At 42.3% G+C, this 23,522-nt stretch overlaps 1 protein-coding gene across 1 annotated transcript in view; it reads right to left on the bottom strand.

The window, feature by feature from the left end:
- The window catches only part of AKAP13 (A-kinase anchoring protein 13), a 322,789-nt gene that overhangs the window by 206,423 nt on the left and 92,844 nt on the right, over window positions 1-23,522 (bottom strand). Inside the window, exon 3 of the mRNA XM_019666459.1 lies at window positions 1,853-2,000. Within this exon, the coding sequence (XP_019522004.1) occupies window positions 1,853-2,000 (148 nt within the window). The remainder of the gene's footprint in view (window positions 1-1,852; window positions 2,001-23,522) is intronic.

Raw genomic sequence — 23,522 nt, 5'->3', positions numbered from 1 at the left:
AATGATGGTGCCAACTTGGGCCAGTGAAGCGACATCCTCCACAGCTAGACTGAAGAACAAAAATGACAGCAACTTGTCTGTCCCCCTTCCCCCTATTCCCCAATAAAATCTTTAAAAAAAAAAAAAAGCAAGAAAGAAATCAGCTTATGGAAATTACTCCCATTCCTTTCCTCTAAGAGCCCAGTCAGGACTGGCTGATTGTACCTCGGTGAGGACCTTTTCTCACTATCAGCCCACACGATAAATGCTCAGCAGTGATGACACTGGAGGCACCTGCCAGACAGCTGACCTAGGTAAGCCTTTCTGACCTGGTACACATCACAGGAAACAAGACGACTGGAGCTCTAAGTCACAAAGAAGGATGGTTAATACTCTTTAGAAAAGGAATCAGTATCTACCCTGACCTCCTTGTTAGATTTCCTAGCCCTTAAAAGTGTGTGTGTATGTATTCATAGTAATTGCCAAGAATCTTTAAATCCTCTAGTTTTCAAAATCATTTTTGCCAAAGTAGGAGAATAAATACAGCTTTCAACCGTCATAACTCCAGTTCCTGAACGTGGTATAATTGCCGGGATGTGGTAGGCATCGTACATGAAGTTAATTTACATAAAATGGCACAGCAACAACAACAAAAAAGGCCATTTCATCTAACACCCGCAAGACTAGATATTGAAAGTGCTCCATAAACTATTAACTTTCTGCACTATTTATTTCAACAGAGTAGAATCAGTGCAATGGAAAGAATACTGGTGAAAAGAAATAGTTCAATAAGAACTAAATCCATTTTATTCTGTAAAGGAAAATAGTTCAACTGTCAACACTTTTTAGGAGTTCCCCCGCAATATGCCCTGTTTTGTATTCTGATGAAAACCGGTCAACTGCTAACTTTGAAACAAGGTCACTCAAGGAAAGGAGCTCATCTCCAAATACAAACCAGTACACCTCAGATGCTGGGACAGGTCAGGAGGCAGTCATTACTTTAGCAGCTATTTCTGTGGTGATAGCAAAGACAGAACAACTTTATAAAGAATGTTTAATAAGTAAACATTTTCCTTTTCATTTTTATTTTTTTTAGCTGAGCCATCCTGCCACCTGTTGGCAGCTCAGCGACAGCTCAGCTCGGGCCGGGAATTGAACTGGCAACCCTGTTGCTCAGAGCTCGCACTCTTGAGCGAGCTCTTAACCAACTGAGCCACTTGGCCGGCCCAACATTTTCCTTTTCATTCCATTAGATTTATAAATGCAACAGTGATTAAACACTCTTTCCACCATGAACTACAATTTCTTAATTTGGGGGAAGTCTGGCTTTTATGTATGATTTTTTGTCTTTCCCTCAGGGATACTGATGTGTTACTAACCATGTGTGTTGCCTCTGCTTTTGCCACTCTGATATTCAGAATCAAACCTGCAGGGCATCCCAGTTGGGACACCCTCTCATTTTGAGAGCTGTAACTTTCTGCTCTAATAAAACTATCCTCTGCGACAAACTTAAAAAAAAAAAAGAATCAAACCTGCAGTCACACCCCAGTAGCCACCTGAGAACTTTCATCTTCCCCATGTGCTCTACTTTCCCCCGCATATCAACATTCCAATAAATTGACATTTTTGCTCATCCTACTTTCTTTATCTTTCGATGTCTGACACCACTTTATCGCATCTATTTTTAGTTAGGGTCAGACTTTTGCAGAACAAGCAAGACATAAACAAAATATTTTAAAGTGTATTTAAAAATACAAATGTGACCATAGTTCTTTCACCTGGATTCCTTCTTCCTATCATTCTGTACTAACGCATGCAGAATAAAAGCATCCAAGAACCCGGGAAGGCTGACAGATTCCCTTCACACACTTACCAGGAGCGATGGTCTCCAGCGTATCGGAGCTGACCTTGCGAGTGCTTGTGCAGTGATGCAGGGTGGAACCCGAAAACACCAAGTAAAATACTACATCATCCTCGACTTTGTCCTCTTCAGCAAGCAGTACAGTAACAACACAGTCGCCCTAGGAAAGAGGAAGACAGAGCAAGTTCGCGTTAGTGAGGCTCCACTTGAGAGTCTGTCTTTTACAAAACCATCAAATTTAGGGGGAAAGCAAATGTGTCATCTAAACTGTGCCCCACTCTAGTCCATTTATACAAATATAAACACTGACTGCATATCTGTCGGAAAGGATTGAGAATACAAAATAACCTAAAAATAAGATTTCTGTTCTCTTTAAGCTTACATTTCAGTGGAGGTGGCTAGACACACAAGTAAATTAACAAAGTAACAGTTGGTATATATTTACCTGATGAATAGGGGGGAAAAGGGAGAAATCCAGGAAGGTGCAAAAATAAGGCAGAGAGGATGGGGCCGGACTACTGATGAGTTACATCCTTATACTCGGAATGCCCCTTAACCTGTGTTCCACTTGCAGCAACAGTTCTCTAAATTCTACATCCGACAGATCACTGCCAAGTCCACCCATTCTCTAGCAAGGTGGAGAGCATCTCACAGAGCTGGCCTGGAAACGGCCGAGTGCAAAGAGCAAAAAAGCTGGGCTTCAGGCAAATCTGGGTTTAAACTTCATCCACAAAGACTTTACTTACAACCCTCTAAACCTGAGTTTCCTTGACTGTATAAATGGAGATAATACCTTCTCCTCTTACAGCTAACACATGAAAACTCTTGAAACACAGTCGGCTCTCAGTCTATGATAACATTCTTTATCTATTAGGATGGGAGGGTCACTTTTCTTATAATTTGTGTTTCCTGACCGTCTGAAATCCCTCCCCCCAATTAAACCCTTGGAAGCAGACACAAATCTTGAGCCAGTAACTTTGCCCATGACTCTGCAACTCCTTAGAAGTTAAAACATCTCTGCCCTCGATTTGCAAATACTCTTCTAGCCGTTTTTATATGTTAGTTTTTAAAATCAAGCTCAGTGGTTAAATGATAAGGGTGTTCTATGAAATAAAATCCTAATCACCAATCATAAACATTATATCATTCATGTTGTAACCATAAAGAAAAGATTTTAAAGCACTGGGGCTCAGTACTGTTAAATCTTCATAATGCTCTATGGGGAAAACAAGCCACAGAAGGCCAGGCCACGTTAACATTCAATAGGGGAAGGAGGATTCTCATTATTACAGCATGGTTTCCTCCTTTCCATTTCAGAGACAGCCAACGCCAGGGAGCCATGCCACCCGGTGGCCACAGCTGACTGGGCCCAGCAGCAAAGCAAAGCAAAGCAGCTGGTGGTGTTTCCTAAACACCGAAAACAAAAGATCTTGAAGTCAAACCTCGAATCAAGTCTTTTAGCAGAAAAGGCTCCAATAAGGTTGATTATGGACACAGAGTTCGAAGCATTTCCCAAAGTCCTCAATGTCTATTTCTTATGTCATCCCCACTGCTCTGTGCAGCGCCCTGTTGAGTGAGCGTGGAATAAGTCAGGATGAACTACGCATAAGCTGTAACGTCCTCCTGTGAACGGTGAACTGGCACGTTCTTAGCACAAGCAGCAGCACAGCTGGTAGAACATAATTATCACCAACTTCAGTCACGATTTAGAATTATATTTTAGACTCGTGTAGAAGTCCCTTTCTTGGAACCATTTTTTAAAAACTTAGGCTGGTAAAATGTTTAATATCCTTTGGAATGAAAAACCACAACCAGTTAAAATGTCTGCAGCACACATGAGAAGAGCCATCTTCTCAAGGTACTGAAATGCCATTGTAACCTGAAAGAAAAAACAAACCAACTGTAAATTAAAGTTCTAAACTTTCGCCCTTTAGAGCACAGGTTGGCCAACTATGGCCCATGGGCCAAATCCAGCCATCTGCTTGTTTTTGTATGGCTCGTAACTGAGAAAGGTTTCTACATTTCTAAAGGATTGGGGGGGGGAAAATCAAGAGAGAAATATCTTTAATGTGTGAAAATGATATGATACTTGAGTTTCAGTGTGAATAAATAAAGTTTTATTGGCACACAATGTGCCCATTTGCTTACACACTGTCTGCGGCCAATTGTGCACTCGAACGCATCGCTGAAGAGATGAGTGGTTGCCACAGAGACGTACAGCCCTCAAGCCTAAATTATTTACAATGTGGGCTTTTACAGCAAAAAGGCTTTTTCATTTAGGTATCTAACCTGGAATTCTAAGAATATATCTTCCTTTTTTAGATCAAGGATTTCCTCTCCACGTGAGACCCAACATCTTGGTGGGAGACTCTCTGGGCCCCCCCCGAGGTACTAGTGGTATCTGGAAACTTCTTTTAACTAGGGTCAGCGGAGAAGGCTAACAGGCAGTTGAAATCCTTCTCACAAAGTTCTCAATATCAACCTCTTTTTTCATTCCCAAGACAAAAGTAAAGAAGTTTCAAATTGCTTGCATAGCTTTGTTGAATAGTTTGTTTTTTTAGCATTAAGTCAAACTACCCAAAATGTGAAGGAGAAGGAAACATAGAAGCCTCATTCACTTCAAAGCCACTTGAAATTTACATTCCGAAGGCACTTGGAACTGAAGTACCTGTTTTCCTTGAAGGAATATCTCTGCATTCTGATAACGTCGCTGAGAGCAAACATCAAAAATTCTTACTCGGCATTTCCACCACATGACTCCAATTTTACAGCGGGAGTACCAGGCACCTAGTGTTACTTGAGATGGCCTTGAAAGATTAAGTGAGTGGAATGGTGACTCCAAAACAAAAAACGAAAAACAGATCTCAGGAAGAATGTTTGTGGAGGTGGGTGCTTTAACCACGCCCTCCTTTAGGCATACCCCTTGCTAAATGATTTTGCTGCAGCTCAAGGAAAGGACCAGCCCCACGGATAAAAACATAAATTGATCTGACTGCCCAATTACCAAGTCTGTCATGTTTCTAACTACAACAGATAAACTTATTAACAAGGCCAATTTACAAAGCAGTCTTGATATTTTAGTTTGATCCGACCCCAGGAAGAGAATGTATCTACATCTCCACTTCTCCGAAAATCTAAACTCAACAAACACAGCACTCCCCTTACAAAGGTATCTACACATTTCTTCATTAATGAGAAATGTACCCTTAAGCCTGACAATTTTTCCGGGCCTTAGTTTTGCTGACAGATGACATAAGAACTCATAGGAAAGACAATCTGTACTAGGCCCCATTTTGTAAATACAGGTGCATTTACATATATGCATTATGTATGCATATATGCATTAGTCCTAAATGCTACCAATCAATCCATTTACTTAGCAATCAAAACAGGGTTTTAAATGGTAACTAGGGTCTCAGTTTTCTCATTTTGACTCATTTATATAGTAGATATAGTGTGTTAATAGCACTATAATCACCTTTATATATATTTATTAATAAGTAAACAAAAATCCACCTAACTATCTATCCTGGAATTCTAAGCAGAGACCTTTCCTTTCTAGATCAACTATTTCTTCTCCACGTGAGGCCCAACTTCTCACTGGGAGACTCTCCATGATCCAAGATGCTAGTTATGTATGGGGCCTTCCTTTAACTGGAGACAGTAACTTGACTAGGGAAAAAAATCAAACAACGAAGAGAAAGGCACCTGAGGGATGGGAGAAAGTGAATTACAGTGTGAGGCTGGCTGGAAGGGACAAGGCCTTGGAAATAAGATGGTAGACGGAGGTCAGGGAAATGAGATTGTCAGGAAGTTTTATGAGAGAAACAGTGAAAGGAAGGCTAGCACTGATGTCTTAGGTAGCAAGACAGTGTCTGCCATAAGGTTTCTGAAGGTGGGCCCCATCAGCAGCAAGATAATTGCAGTGGTGCATGCTAGACCAGGCTTGTACAGGCTCGTGTGAGCTGATTACTGTATTGTCAGGAATTCTGCAAGCCAGTTATTAAAAAAACGCAGCCACTATTAAAAATTAAACAACATAAGCTTATAATTAAAATATGTTAGGGGGGCCGGCCGAGTGGCTCAGTTGGTTAAGAGCTTGCTCAAGAGTTTGAGCTCTGAGGAACAGCGGTTCGATTCCCGGCCCGAGCTGAGCAGCCGCTGAGCTGCCAACAGGTGGCAGGATGGCTCAGCTTAAAAATAAATAAATAAATAAATAAATATGTTAGGGGCCGGCCGAGTGGCACGTTGGTTAAGAGTTGGCTTGGGACGCCAGCTCTGAGCAGCAGGGCCCCGGTTCGGATCCCACATGAGGGCCAGTGACACTGCGCCCTCTACATCTAAGATGGTAAACAACGGCTCGACCTGGAGCTGGGCTGCCTGAGTCACCGGCGACAGCATAGGCTGCAGCCCCTGCTGCAGTGGGCTGCCATAAGCTACTATGTTTGGCTGGCAGCCAGAGTGAGCTGCCAAGAGTCGCCGTGAGCGGCCATCCAGGGAAGAGCGCAATGATAATACCAACATGGGCCAATGAAGCAATGTACTCCACAACTAGACTGAAGAACAAAAGGACAACAACTTGTCTGTTCCCCTTCCCCCAATTCCCCAGCGCTGTTCCCCTTCCCCAATTCCCCAATAAAACCTTTAAAAATAATAATATGTTAAAGACAAATGTAATACACACTCAAAACTCATCACTTTTTCATTATTTTACTACATCCTAATATTATCTGTGCTCTTGAGGTTTGCATCTATTGTGTTTACATGGTAAGAATTCTATTATAAAGGTGTGACTGCGTTTCTTACCAACACTGCATTCAATGGTGTGCCATTGAGAGCTTGAAGTCAACCATTATGGGAGTATTTACACCACTGAAATTGGCAAATGCTACCAATCAGAGACCCCCCACCCCTGCCTGCCCTTTTTAACCATCATATCACTGAGGCCAGGTCAGAAGGTGGAACGGGGGAGGATTTCCACAGGGAAAGCAAGGATTTGCCAAAGCAAGCCCAATCAAGGGGGTGGGGAGGGAAGAAGGGGGTATGGCTTATGGGGCATAAAAGTGGAGGGCTTGCTGTTAAGAGAAAACCCTGGGCAAGTACAAAGCATCTCAGGTTATGGAAAACAAGTGCTGCCATAATTATGCTCACAAGAGGTCGCTGTTTTCACCACCATATATCAATTTGTCTCCTAAATGAAACTTGGTTTATAATTTGTTACCATAGCACAGTGGTTATGGATGGTCTCGGCCCGAGTCAGTATGCCTCATCACTTTCGAGCTGTTTAACCTCGAGTATGTTAAATTCTCTATGCCATAAGAGAGGACAACAATCATACTTACCTCATAAGGTTGTTGTAAGAATTAAATGATTGATAAAAGTAAAGCACCTAATAAGTGTTCGATAAATGATAGTTATATCAGATATCATGCAAAACAGATGCAATGTACAGCATGGTGGCTCAAGTTTTCACCTGTTAACAATTCCGAATTGTTTATATGAAAGTTGCTAAGAGAGATCTTAAAAGTTCTCACCACAAGAAAAAAAATTTTGTAACTATGTGGTGATGGATGTGTTTACTAAACTTATACTATCCCAGTATATACATATACCAAATCATCATGTTCGACACCCCAAACAAATACAGTGCTATATGTCAATGTCTCAATAAATCAATGATAACTATTATTTACCAGAATGTAAGCACCATCAGGGCATGTTTTATTCACTGAGATAACGCCTTTGTCTAGAGATGCTCAAAACACACATTTGAAAAACAAAAAAGGAAACACCAAAACTTTAGTAGCAGTTATTCCTAGGCAGTTGTTGAGGCCAACTTTAATATACTCCATGGTTTCCTGTGGTTTCCAATTTTTTTAAGTAAAGAAATATTCATACTTGAACCTGTGTAGGCAAGGGGGAAAAAATGCAGCCTTGTGTGGTATATACCGGGAGAAAACTGGGGGGAGAAGGCTGGAGGATGACATGTTAAAAGCAGCAAATGTTCTAGAAAGGTTTATCTCACAGCAGTATCCTAACAAGGGAAAAGAGAAAAGCAGCAAGGAAACCACTGGGGGAAAATATTACAAAAACACCATGAAAGGCAGCAAAGAGAGCTTAACCTGCTATGGTAGCGAGACGATCTAAAAAGAAAGAAATGTGAGACAGGCACTCTGTTGAAAATAATTTGATGAAATATGGTAACTGCGTGGACGGGGGCTGGACAAAGACAGGAAGAGAGTATACATGAAGCGACATTATCAGAAAAAGTGGTTTCTCACTAAGGACAAAGGATGGGGGGATGGCTGTGGGAATGATTTGTGAGAAAGGACAGCAAGCTTTTCAATGTTAAGTGTCGAGCACCAGTGGTATGGAAAATTGTAGATAACACACATCCAACAAGTAGTTAGCAGGGCAGGCTGACAAAAGGTCTGGGCGGGTGAGGCAGGTCTGACAGTCAAGCTGCAGGCATTAAGCTACGCAGCCTTGAGGGCACATGTCCATGGTAACAGAAAGCCAAGGACTAGACCCTGGTGTTCAAAAGGGAATGGCAGGAAACAGACACTGATCTGGAGAAAGGGACCAATGAGGAAACACCAGCCAGAGAGGAGAAATCAGAGAACAAAGGATCAGTAACATCAAAGAGGCAAGGATTAAAGCACTTGCAGCACTAAAAGGAATGATTTTGAAACAATCCTCACAACAGGCAATAGAGGAGGGGTTTGAAGACAGAAAGCAGTCAACTCAAGAACTGTTTCATTTTTCTCCAGCCGTAACTGGGTCTTTTCACACCACACCACACATCTGTTCCACTGCCTCAGCCCCAGAAGCGGGATTCTCTGGACCAGGAGTTGGCAAACTGTGGCTTCGCGAGTCACACGCGGCTCTTTGGTTACGTTCCATCTCAAAAGTTTGTCAACCCCCGAAAGAGCCAATCTTTGTCCCTCGCAACAATTTAAAAATTATTCGAGAGCCATAAATATATTTTTACTTAATCACCATTATGTGATTAATATCCTTTAAAAATTTTATAAGTAAAACTATGAGGGCTGGCCGAGTGGCTCAGCTGGTTAAGAGCTCACTCAAGGGTGCGAGCTCTGAGCAACAGGGTCGCCGGTTCGATTCCCGGCCCGAGCTGAGCTGCCGCTGAGCTGCCAACAAGTGGCAGGATGGCTCAGCTTAAAAAAAAAAAAAAAAGAGGCTATGATAGTTTTATTTTTATTTTCCGTTTTACTTCAGAGCCACAGTTCGTGAGCCGCAGTTTGCCAACCCCTGCTCTGGACCAAGAGGAACCTAAACTCAAATGCCACGAAGATTATGAGACTTACCATATTTCTCTTTATTCATGGCAGCCACAATGCCACCAAGAACTTAAAATACTTGCTTTCTTATCTTGAGTCTTCCAGAGAGTTAAACTAAATAACATTTCCTAGATTCGTGGTACAGTTAATTAACCATCATTTAAAATATTTCCGATTTCTCTTTATTTTACCCATCTTGTTGTTAATAATTCCCTCAGTAACTACAAAAGCCTTATGGGAAGATATAATCCAGCAAAACATAATTTTAATCTGTACTAATTAGGCAGAAAGCTAGACTGAATTCATCAAAGTTGAAGGGGATTCAAATAACTTACTGCTACCAAACATACATAAGACTGCTATCTGTTAGTATTAGGATTATTTTTAAAATATAAATATTTGAAACTATGAATGTTATATTAAACTTTAATGTTGACATGTAAACGAGCCTTAAAATGTTTTATTACTTGAAACATTCCCTTTAGTACTACTACTTCCTTTATTATTTCATTATGTTTTACTGCTAGTATAAAATTTTTATAGTCCATCAAATAGGTAAATTAGCAGAAATGCTTAATGGCCCGTTACTGTGTCCATTGCCTCCCTGTCTATTCTGTTCCCGTTACCACAGCCTGAAGCTGCTCATGCATTCATGCTAAACAAGCACGCGGTGCCTTCTGTTGAACACATTTTGTCTCTGCCATCAACCAGGTACCAGAATTATAAACACTTCCTGGTGCCTGTCCTCCAGGAACCTAGACAGGCATGCTTATACACAGAATGCCAAGTGCTAAGTGCTATAATTAGCATCAAAGCCAGCATCTGTAAGTACAGAGGAGATGGATGCCCCAACTCCGCAGAGAGGAACGCTTTTAGGGGGAAATGGCAGTGCCCACCTGCTCAGGGCTAGGACAGGTCATCTCAGGCAAGAACACACCTGCAGAAAGCTTAGCCACTCACAGTGAGGCTGGCAAGCAGACTGTGCCTAGTTCATCTTTGTATACTCAGCAGCTCTTCAAAGGGCCTGATATACGCCAAGTGCTCCATCAATGTTTGTTGGATTGAACCAAACACATCTCATCCTTTAAAATAACAAACCTTAAAATACTACAACTAAGCAAGCCATGAAATCGGTCTTGCTTATTACTTCCGTCACAGTTAACTAAACATTGTCTGGGCACTTGGGTGACGTATGATGATAGATACTGAGGATATAAAGGAGGCAGTGCTTGCCCTTTGGGGGCTCGTAGTCTTTTGAAGGATACAGACATAAAGCAGTGATTGCAGCTGTATCAAAGCACAGCAGGAGAAGCAAGGACCAGGTACTTTAGGGATTAGAGGCAGAACTGGACGCTGCGCTGAGCAGAAAGAAGTCAGGGGAGGGAGGCTTCCCACAGGGTCAGCTCCAGCACGAACCATGGAAGGAGCCAGGGGAACGAACAAGAACTCTCTCTTGCAGGATTTCAAATTCTGTTTCAAACAGATGCTAATTGCAGCGAGTGGACAGGGGTGGCGTGTAGAAGGTGAAAGGCTGCAAACTGAATCCAAAATCATTCAGGAAACGGCTGTCAGGTCCTGAGAGTTTTAAAACACCAGGTATAACGGAGTTAACAAAATGTCACATAACACTAACAAACCTCAAAGAAATATCGATCTTCTTGTATTTCTATCTTGTGAGCAGCCTGAAGTGCTGTCCCTTTGCCTCTTTGACACTGGAATTCATTCAAAAGGAGAATACAGCTTTAATTGTAGGAGGACACATGAGTTACATCTGTTCTGCCTAACTCACTGGAGTGTTCAAGGAAAACAGAAGGCCAAGTTTATCAGGCACAGTTATGGCAAAGCAGTATCCTGAGCATCTTTAAGATAAGAACTGACATAAACGTATGATGTTGTTGCCATCAGGCTAGAAAACTAACAGAACATTTGCCAACACGCAGGGTAACAATGTAGAAAAAACAGAGGCTTGGGAATAATGTCACAGTCGTCACTTAATACCCAGAGACCTGATAAATAACCATGTGCAACTCAGTTTGGTTGTCAGCCAAATTAACTTTTTCATACAATAGTTATGGATCATCGAACATGTGTCAGGCACTGTTAAAAACTAGGGGATAAACATGAAAGAGACAAGGACCCTGGCCTCACAGAGCTTACATTTTAATAGGTAAGACAATCAAATTATGAGACTTTAGTAACATCAAGGGGAAAGTTCTATTACAAAGAATAAGACAGGGTAAGGTGTTAAAGTGTGTCTGAGGTAGAGAGGCTGTTTCAGATAAGGTGGTCTCTCCCTGCAGTTGAAAAATATTCAGATACTCTCCGCCCCCCTCAGAGTAAACGCCACTCTCCAGATGGGCCAGCAAAGCCCTTTTAATAAAGCTTTCCTTAAAAGCTGTGTCAAGGGCCGGACGAGTGACACACTGGTTAAGAGCTGGCTTGGGACGCCAGCTCAGAGCAGCAGGGCCCCGGTTCAGATCCCATGAAGGCCAGTGACGCTGCGCCCTCTACAGCTAAGATGGTGAACAACAACAGCTCGACCTGGAGCTGGGCTGCCGTGAGTTGCCGGCGACAGCGTAGGCTGCAGTGAAGCTGCAGTGGGCTGCCATAAGCTACCGTGTGTGGCTGGCGGCCGGAGTAAGCGGCCGTCCAGTGGCCGGTGACCGATCTGCCTCTGCTGGGAAGAGCGCAATGATTAATACCAACATGGGCCAGTGAAGTGACGTTCTCCACAACTAGACTGAGAAACAAAAGAACAGCAACTTGTCTGTTTCCCTTCCCTGATTCCCCAACGCTGTTCCCTCCCCCAATTCCCCAATAAAATCTTTAAAAAAAAAAACCAAACAAACCAAAAAGCTACCTGAAAAGTACCTCAAGTCACATTAACAGAAATCCACTGAGACACTGATTGGCTTTCGGCAGAAACTAAATTAATACCACATACACAGACTTTGGTTGATTTCAATGTTAGAAAACATTTAATAATTTTATTTGACATTTAAAGTTACCTTTTATTTCAACCTGGGTCAATAAAATCCTTATAACCTGCCTTCTTCATTTTTAATCACATATGTCTATATGCCAGCCCAAAACACCCCCTTTCCCAATGCTGACACAAAATGGTAACTGTAAACACTACTACTAACAATAATTCATATTGTCTTCCAGCTTCATAACTTTGCAGGACTAAGATACATGGAAATTCTTAAGAGAGTTCCAAGAACCACCTATTTGGTTCACGAAAATGAAGCCAGCAGATGGCGCTCAAAAAAGCTGTTGCTTTCTCCCTATGGTTGTAGAGAGCATTCTCCCTCAGGGGGAAGAATCTTCAAACCCCAGCTGTGAAAGGAATCAAATTACAGAAAATTTAGCAATCATTTAAAGTGCGGTCCCCTTTAACAGGAAGTGTTCCTTAAAAAGAAGAGCGTTTTTTAAAAATCCTAAGAGTATAATTTTTTGTTTCCACGTACAACCCTGCCTCCCAGTCTATTCTTGTTGAAGCAAAACTAAATTGGTTGGAGGGTGTTGGCTGGTGGCTTAAAAAAAAAAAGGCCTCTCCCCACAAATGTTTCACAACTCTTTGGCAGGCTACAATAATTAGACCAACACTTAAAGAGACAGTCTGCCCTTTGTTACTAGGACCAGATATTTGGTTACAACGCAGAGAACATAAGAAATTTTATTAATTCTTGATAGAAATTTAATGAAAGAATTGGAGGTGGTTAGATATTAGATAAATCAATCTCTCTCTTCCCTCTCTCCTTTCCCAGACAGCAGAAGATTGAAATGGAGGACATTCTGTAATTAAAATCTATCCGCTTGACTTTGTTCTCACCCATCCCACGCACTTGCTCACCTAGCTTCCTAGGTCAGTTCTCTAGGTTTTTCCTTTCCAGTCATCCATGAAATTGGGTCTCCAGGCTTCTAGGCTAGCCCTCCATACACTAGGCAGCAATAGAAGAGTCTCCAAAATACAACGTGATCACGTCAGTCCCCTGAAACTCTCGGATGGCCAACAGGATATCACGCTAACTCCTGAGTAATGTCCCTTGCGTTGCGGCAGAGAACCTCCACAACCTAGCCACCTCATCTCCGCACAGAGCCTCGCTCCACTCCTACAACCATACCAAATCGCTGTCGGCTCAGGAACACACCAAGACATTTAAGCCTCACTTTTTACTGGTCTCACTGCTTAGCCACGCTGCTCCCTTTACCTGTCACAACCTCCTCTCACCTGGCTGATGATTACAGCGAGAGATGAGCAGGGAACAAGACAATACCTTTCCTTCCTGGGGAGACACCACAGTCCTCCTCCTCCCTTTCCTCAGGTGAAAGGCCTCCCTCACCTACTGCAGGTAGATCCAGCTCCCCTCCAACTCCCTGAGCCTGTCCGGTTTGGACATGTGTACAGGCAATGCCTGAGGAGAGGAGCCCAGCAGGTCAAGTGGAACCACACCTGCTCAGGTCTCACACCCAACGCAGGATACAACTCACTACGAGGCCACAGGAAGGCCTCATAGTGGCAAGTGGGACAGTGTCAGCTACATCAAGGTTAAGAAGAGAGGCTGCAAATACAGAGCGGAAGGCCTCGCTCTTGCGGGCGAGACCACTGGCTTTGCAATCACGTGACTCAGACCCCGGCTTCACCCGTTACCAGCACTGTGGTGGTTTCTGGAATGACCCAAAAGCTTTCTGGGAACTGCTAGACTGTAAACCCTACCAGGGTAGAAATTTATCTATTATATTCACATATCTGAAGTGCATGAAACAATAATGGCTCTTTCATCAAGTACTAACTATACGACAGCACTGTTTTCAAAAAGTCTTACACAGGTTAGAGTTACCACTTAAACCCTCACCGACCATACAAAGTTAAGTACTGGTATTTTAACAAAGTATATCAAGTATCCAGCATACAATAGGCACAAAATAAATGTTCCCATCCATTCTCAAGTAAATAAAAATATCCCACATTCACATTCCAGATTCTCTGTGTTTACTTTCCTTAAAATCTCTTCTAGTATCATATTTTTTCTCATATAAAGTCAAATAAAGTAATAAATTTTACTATTTTTTGGTCTTGTTTAATTACAGGTGAACAATTTTAACTAGGTGGCAAAATTGGCTTTATGAAGCCCTCTAAAAAGCAGTCATAAGGGAATGTAGAAAAAGTACAGAAATCAATTAATTTTCAAGGTAAATTATAAAGCTTTCTTAAAGCTAGTTAATCTTTCTAATTGATAACAAATATGAGCATTAAACAATCCAGAGTACTTAAAAAGCATAAAGGTAGTAAGAAGAAATATTTTCATTTCAGATGATAGTAACATTTTCTTATCCAGCACTGCCTGCCAGTAAACACCATTTCACATAAATATCTTTTTTTTTTTTTAAGCATCACATTTTTGAAAAGAAATAAACTGGCTTTATGCAAATTTCTCTAAGGTGCATTACACATTTCCTGGCCTTTTTCAGGGAAGGGCAGGAAGACTGGCATACGATGTGCTCGGGTCTTTACACATGGGGACAATATTTAACTGTCAAAGAATGAATGACATATGTGAAGCACCTTCCAAAGTACCTGGTACTAAGTATTCAATAAATGCTAGATATTGTTGCTGTCAAATAATATTGATGTTGTTGATATCAAATAATATTTAATCTCCACAAAAACCCTATAATATAGGTATCCGTCTGCTGAACTTGACAGATGAAGACTCTTAAGGCTCCTACAGCTGGTTAGCACTAGCGCAGGATGTAAACCCACATCCAATTGACTCGTCAGCCCCTGAACTTTTTTTTTCTCTACGGGAGTTCTCAAAGTGTTGTCCTGGGACCAGCATCAACAGCTCCCCTCCCTCCCAGAACTTACTAGAAATGTAAAATTTCAGTCTATTTTTGGCTCATGGTGAAGGAGAAGGGCCCACTTTTAATTCTGAGACTTAGTAAAGGATGGACAACTTATAATCATACCCATATTCGGTGGCAAGGATAAAAAGAACCAACTTCAAAGAGATCTGGAAAATGGGGGTTTATGGAGGAAAGCTACTGGCTATGAGAAACACCCACAGCAGTATCTTCTTAATATTATGCTGCCTGGGATTCTGCTAACCACACAGGACCAACTAGTCAATGTTGGCAAAACCTAGTAAGCCTCAAAAAAAATTTTAGGGATGTGGGAGGTGATGGAGAAGGAATTCACGTTCCTGAGAGAAGGGGAAGAGCATCCCTGGCCTGTAACTAGTTCAAGAAGATGACAGGAATGGTAGGAAATGAGCCCACAATCAGACTGGTGGGTCCCATGGACCAAAAAAGGAATGTACCAGTGCCTGAGTAGTAAGATAAAACTCACATTTCCTTCTGTGGACATAACAAAGAAAGACAGCTGAGAATTCCACCCGAGCTGCCAGATGCTCCGTATATCATGTGGGGTCAGCAGTTAATCCAAACACAGGGCTTTGTGAAGGGCTCCGAGAATGCACAAGGGCCACTAGCTCTTTCTTAGTTTAACAGAGAGTAAACAAACAAAACTGAGTGTACAGATAAGGTTCTCCATACTAAGGATAAGGGCCCTAGTGTTACAAAACAAAAAAACAAACAAGCAAAAAAAAAGGATAAGGACCCTAAGTCACAATCCCCACGTAAAAGGAAACAAACTGGTCTAGTAACCAATCAATAATAAATGAGTGTGCGTTTCAGAAAAATGTAATTTCTACATCCCTGCTGGTATGCATTCCTAATGTTCTCTTTATGGATTTTTGAATTACAGGTTCAGTGGGTGGCTTTATGATTGTACCTAAATGGCACAGCAAATTCCCAAGGGGGCAATGACAATCTTTAGACTTATCATGAACAGACTAGAATTGTATCAAGCTTGCTGCCTCAGTTTCCCCATCTGTAAAATAAGAAAACAATTCCTCCTAATTCACAGAGCAATAAAATTACATTAACATAGAAAGAAGCAAACAGAGAAAGTTCCAAGTAAACAGGTCATATACAACCCAGAAATATTCAACGATTTGGGTTGAAATTCAGTTTTTCACCAAATGTCAGTCCCAAGTTTTCCTCAAGGCCCAATCTTGAGGGTCAAAGCAAAGTGGCACTTCTGTCACTGGTTCCAGGTCACAAAGTCCCCATGTAATTTCATCTCTTGACTGATGATTTATACAGTGGCCTTCCCTTTGGGGTCATAAATCTTACCAAAAAAGATCTCATCTTTGTCCAAACATTGATAACCATTCACACATGGAGCAAAGCTCTTTCTCAAAGAACACCTTTAATAAATTCTATTTAATCAAAAACACTGAACACCTATTATATGTAAGGTACTAATCATAGAAGCTGAAGTCAAAAGGAAAGCAATAAAAATAACTCAAATATAAAGTCTCTGCCCTCACGACGTACCCAGCACAGTAAGCTGGAAAAGGCATGTAAACAAAACGTGCTCATTTACAGCGTTTGATGCATTACAATCAAGTCTGCAAAGAGGAGCTGGGGCCTGGAGGGAGGAGTGACAGATTCCACAGGAGGGTGAAGGTTCAGGAGGGACTCCACAGAGACAAGTGACAGGAAACGGATCCTGTAAGATGAGCATTTGGCGGGGGGTGGTTACTGTATTTGAGAGAGAGGAAGAGATGTGACAACTGTTTCCCACGGCTGCCGGCTGCACACGGAGTTGGACCTGCTTTACCTGAAGCACCACTGACTGCTGGGAGTTTGAAACTCCCAAATGCTGACTTAAAAATGCTGTTTTTATTTACACTGTCCAAAAATAAGTTACAGAAGCTTGTCTACAGCCTCATTTTATAATAAAACCCTGGCGCTTTTTATCAGTTCCATTTGCGTCATGACCTGCTCTGCTAACTAACTACAAAGCAGGTCTGGCTTTAATTATGCAGAACAACACAAGGAGGAACACATGAGAAATCTTAAATTACATAAAAAAAATATTGTGAAAAATAACGTGAAGCATTAGCACCCTTAACTGACTCAACTGAAAATCACTACTACTTCTTAATAAGAGAAAGCCAGCACTGTGTTGAATTGTACACATCTTGGTATTATTTCCAGTCAATAATCTAGTAATAATTTACTCCGATATCTATTCTTAAAAAGTCACACACACAAAAAAAGTTACATATCTGTCCTTTTGAAATTACATCCTACCTAACGCGTATGATTTCCCATGTATCTTCACAACTAACCACTATTGATGGGTGAGTAGTCGGCAATGTTTGAATCTACCCAAACTGCTCTTATTTAATTCATAAGAAAGGGGCATTTGAAAGCATCCTTTTTGTACATTTGGTCATGTTTCAACTTTAAAGTGTATCAAAAATATCTGGGGGCCAGCCGAGTGGTGCGTTGGTTAAGAGCTAGCTTGGGACGCCAGGGGACCCCGGTTCGGATCCCACATATGAGGGCCAGTGACACTGCCCTCTACAGCTAAGATGTTGAACAACATCGACGTAGGCTGCAGTCCCTGCTGCAGTGGGTTGCCATGGGCTACCGTGTGTAGCCAGCAGCCGTCCAGAAGCCGGTGATTGATCTGCCTCACCCGGGAAGAGCACAATGATGGTGCCAACTTGGGCCAGTGAAGCAACGTCCTCCACAACTAAACTGAAGAACAAAAGGACAGCAACTTGTCTGTTCCCCTTCCCCCAATTCCCCAGCACTATTCCCATCCCCCAATTCCCCAATAAAAATCTTACAAAAAATAAACAAAAAATAATACCTGAAGGACTTATTAAAAAGTGGCATGTTGGGGGCTGGCAGGGTGGCGCAGTTGGCTAAGAGCACGAGCTCTGAGCAACAGGGTCGCCAGTTCGATTCCAGCTGTGCCTGAGCTGAGCTGCCAACAGGTGGCAGGATGCCTCAGCTGGTGAGAGCATGTGCTCCTAACAAGGTTGCCGGTTCAACTCCTGCATGGGATAGTGGGTTGCACCCTGCGCAGCGTGCCACGCCCCTCCCCTCCCCCACAACTAGATTGCAAGCACCAACTGGACTTGGAGCTGATCTTGCGCCCTCTACAACTAAGACTGAAAGACAACTTGACTTGGAGCTGACGGGTCCTGGAAAAGCACAATGCTCCCCTTTCCCAATTCCCCAGTAAAATCTTAGAGGGGGAAAAAAGGGGGCTTGTTGGGTCCCACCCATCCCCAAGCATTCTGATCCTGTAGGTCTCGGGTGGGGCCTGAAAATGTTTGTTTCTAACAAGTTCCCAGCGGTGCGCATTGCTGATGGTTGGTTAGGGACCCCACTTTGAAAACCGGTGTTCCAGGACAATCCAGCTGCAATCAGTCCACATCACCTACCTATACATTACAGCTGTGAGTAAACAATTTTTATAGGATCTATAGTTTACATTTGAAAAAGGAAAAGCAAGTGGAATTCAGGGCTAAAGACAGCCTCGAAATGTGTATGTGATGTAAGCATCAGGCTTCAAGTTACCAGATCCAGAGAGGGTGAGATCATTTTGAGGAACCGATATGGAGACTACCCTTACTTGTAGAGATTAGATAAAAAGAGCAAGAGTTTTCAGTTAAAATCTCTGCTTCACCTCTTCCCAGCTCTGTTCCTTCACCTATAATATGGGCCTCACACGAGCAAGGAAATAACGTTATGTAATAAGTCACCTTCCATGGAAGGTACTCAATACACGGTAGTCCCTCTCCCCTTTCTAAGCAAATAGGGAAAAAACTGCCGACACATGTGTAATATATGCAGAAGATGGAAGAGGAAGCCACACAACGTAATGGTTATATGCGTTCACACTACCTAGCTTTCAAGTTGCTATAGCCACATCTGGGCGGCGTGCTTTACGTAAACCCCCTCATGTGACCCTCACTACCACCCTGTAAGGGTCTTGGAAAGATATGACTGCTGTACCTCAGGCTCCAAAGCACCTTCTTCTAAACACTCCCCACTCGCTGGTGTCACACCCTTGTCCCTCTGCCCCTCACAGTAAAATCCTCCATGGTCACACCTGTGGCTCTTTGATGCTTCCGGTCATCCTATCAGACAAAATCCCTCTGTCCCTTTGGAACAGCTGGCTGGTTCTCACAGCCCACTCAGAATGTGGTAACAGTGAAGTAACAGACCTGCTCACCCCCCAGTCTCCACTGCCCTCTTGACCAGTGTTTTTTGGGTGCTATTCTCATGACACCACTATCTGCCTGGCCAAAAGATCTCCAGGGGCTCTCCATCCTTCTATGTAAAACCCCATATGCCCTAGATCAGTGCTGGCCAACGGGATTTTCTGCAATGATGGCAATATTCTATTACCTGCACTGTCCAACAGGGAAGCCACTAGCCATGTGTGGCAGCTAAGCACACTGCACTGGAGGAACTGAATTTGTTTTACTTTATTTCACTTTAAGTACTGTATTTTGCCGTGCATACAATGCACGCTTTAATGCCCAAACCTATGAGGGAAAAAATAAGGGTGTGAGGGTGTGCATTATACATGAGCAGTACTAATTCCATAACTATATGTTTTTAATTCTTTTGTTTATGCTCATGAGCTAAACGTATAATAATAAATAAACACATGCTAAAATGGCTTTATAATACAAAAAACAAGTACCTAAATATAAACAAATAAAATTTGAATTAAAAAAATTAAAAGATTTTTTTTCCCCCTGGAAGTTTGGGCCAAAAACATGAGTGCGCATTATACACAGCAAAATACGGTAAATAGTCACATGTGGCTAGTGACTACCACCATGAACAGGACAACTCCATCTATGTAATCTCATCTCCGCGTCTCATCCCATGAACTGTCCTCTCCAGTCAAAGCCGGATCACTCAGCACCCCTGATAACACCATGCCCACCCCCTACTTCAGACTGTTCCCTTCCCTGCCTCTGCTCTTTGCCCTCTCCACAGCCGACCTCTCCAGGCCAGTGGAGCCCCCATTTTTCCTGAAGGCTTCCCAGTCATTCCCACCAAATGTGTCATTTCTCTCTGCCATGAACCATTACTGCCTACATAACTCATCTAGCGCTTGGACAGGCATTGCTTGTGCTGACATTTAACTCCCCCTGCATCTGAGCTCCTATTGAAGAATATTTCTCTAAGACCAGGCCGTCCATTCACTTAACAGGTACTTCACAATTACTTACTGAATGAATTAAAGGGACAGAGCATTACATTTTGGTCTTCCTTGGACAGCAAGACTTCTCTTGGCTAGAAGCAAATGGAAACTGTTTTTGCAGATGCTCGGGGAACACCAAGTTATTGTAAAAGCATCTTGTAGACAGGCCCTGAAAAGCTACTGATCTATGTATCTTTATCTGCTCTGAAAATGTCAGGGAAAAATAAGGACACGCTTCCTGCAAATGCAAAACCCAGTAATTCCCAAACAAGTTTTTGGAGACTGATTAAAAAGTCCAACAGAAGGAAACTGAAGCTCTTGTTTTGTAAAACCATCAAAAGCTACATTGAGGAACACTTGACTTCCTTATTTCTTCTGGCACTAGTGATAAAGTGTCATTATTTAAACATAGTCCGCAGATATGGCTGGAAAGGGCCACCAATCTACAAAATGTTGGAGCTGACCCATCAGACACGTATTGTTCAGGCAATGGAAGGTAATTTATTTAAGAGATTTGACGGCTGATAAAGCTCCCTTTGTAGGAGCAAAACGTAATCTAACAACCAAGCAATAGGGAAAGGTTATTTTCAATTCCTGCTATGGAAACACATTTCCCAGAAGGAATGATAAAAAGCTGTCACTACCACAAAGGTCCTCTTCTCTACGAGGCAACCGAGAACATTAAATTGGGATAACCTAAATTCTGTGGCCCTTCAAAAATTTGATTATTTATGCAAACTCTACTTATTCAAGAGCAATGTTTTTAATTGATAGAAATTCTTAAACCTCTTCTTCTGAGCACATCTCCACCCTCATCTTGTGGTAAAATTGGGCTCTGAGGTCTGTTATAATTTTTTTTCAGTATTATTTTATGTTAGTTTCAGGTGTACAGTATAGTACTGTATATAAGTTATATAAGTGATTAGACATTTATATAACTTACAAAGTGATCACCCCAATACATATAGTACCCATCTGACACCATACATAGCTGTTGTATTTTTTACTATATCCCCTCTGCTTTACTTCACATCCCATGACCACTTTGTAACTATCAATTTGTACTTCTTACTCCCTTCTGCTTTTTTTTCACCCAGCCCCCCAATCCCCTCCGCTCTGGCTACTATCAGTTTGTTCTGTGTATTTATGAGCCTGTTTCTGTTTTGTTTGTTCATTTATATTGCTCTTTAGATTCCACCTGTAAGTGAAATCATACGGTATTTGTCTTTCTCTGTCTGACTTATTTCACTGAGCGTAATACCCTCCAGGTCCATCCGTATTTTGATCAACAAGCATGCGCAGAGCACACTGATCCACCACACAGAGTCAAAGTCTTCTCTGAGGCTGGACACGTCAGCCCAGAGTCAACAAGAAGCCTCAGCATGCAAGTCAAATGGAGATGCTTCTCTGGTCACCTTTTTACTTAAATGGGCTTTGGAGTCACTTACTGGATTTGACCCCCAGGGGTCCACTAGAGCTGTGCAACCTTTAGACAAGTTACTCCTTTGAATCCTCAGTTCCTTGGCTGTAAAGTGGAAATCCTAACCAAATCTTCCATGTCCACTGTGAAGATTATACCAGGGAATGTATATTAAGTACCCACCACGGTTCCAGCACCCCAATACCAGCACCTCCTCTCCCTTCTGGGAAAGCAGATCATCATCATCATCATCATCATCATCATCATCAATGGTCCCCATTCTTACAGAAATAATTATAATAATTAGATATTGTTTTGTTTTGTACATTTTAAATAAAGGCATTCAGTGACAAAGATATTCCTCTATTATGACGTTCCTCTATTGTCAGGGTGTGTTTGCCTCCTCCCGGAAGCAGTTCCACGCAAAAACCTTTAGTCCTAAGGAAAAGGAAGACAGGAAAGAGGGCATAATAATAAACCAGATCTGTCGGGGTTCTGGAAATTTGTCTTGTAATTGGAATGGCTCTTCCCCTTGAAAATCTAATAAATGTGGGTTTTATCCCAAACATATGGCAGGTAATGATAATTATCCCATATGTAACCTCGGAGCATGCCTCGGAGCAGAATTTGTAGCTCACATCTGAGCATCTCTCTGCTTTTAAAAAGTGCTTCCTTTGTAGGCGGAGATGCCTTTTGGCTTTCCTGAGGTGGCCTTCAGAGAGGTGTTCAATAGGCCGCAAATCTTGGGGACACAAAAAAATAAGTTTATAAGTGAAGAATCTGAGAAATGCACCCCAAGTTTCCCCTCTTTCAACGTGCTCTTGTGGTCATTTTAGTGAATCGTAACCAATATAAACCTGCTTGGTCAGTGTTAGCCTCGGCCATTCGTTCTGCAGTATCATTGACCACAAAGCACTGAAAGCCGGCTGGAACACTTTGAAACCAGGAAAGAGCGTTATCTTAATATGGAAAGGCATTCAAAGAGCTGCAGGGGCTGTGATTTACAAGAAAAAAGCCTATTGTTTCAGGGCCTTGACCTTCCTTTCACTGGTCCAGGCTAAGAAGTCACCAATCCTCTGGAGGAAGCTGTAAGTATAAAGGTAAGTATCCGACTTATCTTTAATTCACTGGGATGGCTATTACTGACTTCCTTACAGCAAAAGTCACAATACTCATTTTATTCTGACCCCTTTTTCCACCTGAGGGATTCAAATAATAACTGTGAACTATTCCCCAATGTGTCTATCGCCCATAAAGACATCCATGAAGACATTACCTGTTCATGCCTCTGAAAAAGGAGCTCAGTGCCATCTTTTCAAATATTCCTCTTCGTCCAGCCTTCCCTTTGCTACCTTTTCCCCCTCTGACTTAGGCCACTTATTCTGGGTCTTGCACAATAACTTAAGTTCTATGCATGTACTTTGGATCTTACCTAACAACCTGCCCCCTGTAACACTGGCGAGGCTAATCACTAGCCGATTCTGCTGCCTGACCAGCTCTACCACAACCTCCATTAAACATGAGGCAAATCCCTCAGTCTCTCTACAGCTCAGTTTCTTCACTCTTCCAGAAGACTGGGCTCAACCACCCCGAACATACAATGATTTCTATGACTCATGAAATTTTTCTCCAGCCCTGACCTCCCCCACCAAGTTCATTCCCACACATAGCACTGACGGCGGGGTCCTTCCCTCGGGTGCGTGATCACAACTTTTTCTCCGGAAGGGGTACAGTGATGAGAAGAGAAAGGAGGTGACTTCCTCTGTAATAGGAAATATGAGGTTCATCCAGGTCTCTTGATTGCTGGCACCTATTGTACCTTGTAGAGCTTCAGGCCTGACCAGGCCTCTTTTAGAACAAGGCGGG

Source organism: Hipposideros armiger, unplaced genomic scaffold (genome assembly GCF_001890085.2).
Source record: "Hipposideros armiger isolate ML-2016 unplaced genomic scaffold, ASM189008v1 scaffold_471, whole genome shotgun sequence".
Lineage (NCBI taxonomy): Eukaryota > Metazoa > Chordata > Mammalia > Chiroptera > Hipposideridae > Hipposideros > Hipposideros armiger.
The sequence above is the reverse complement of the archived record's forward strand: the minus strand, read 5'-3'. Positions and strand labels throughout refer to the sequence as shown.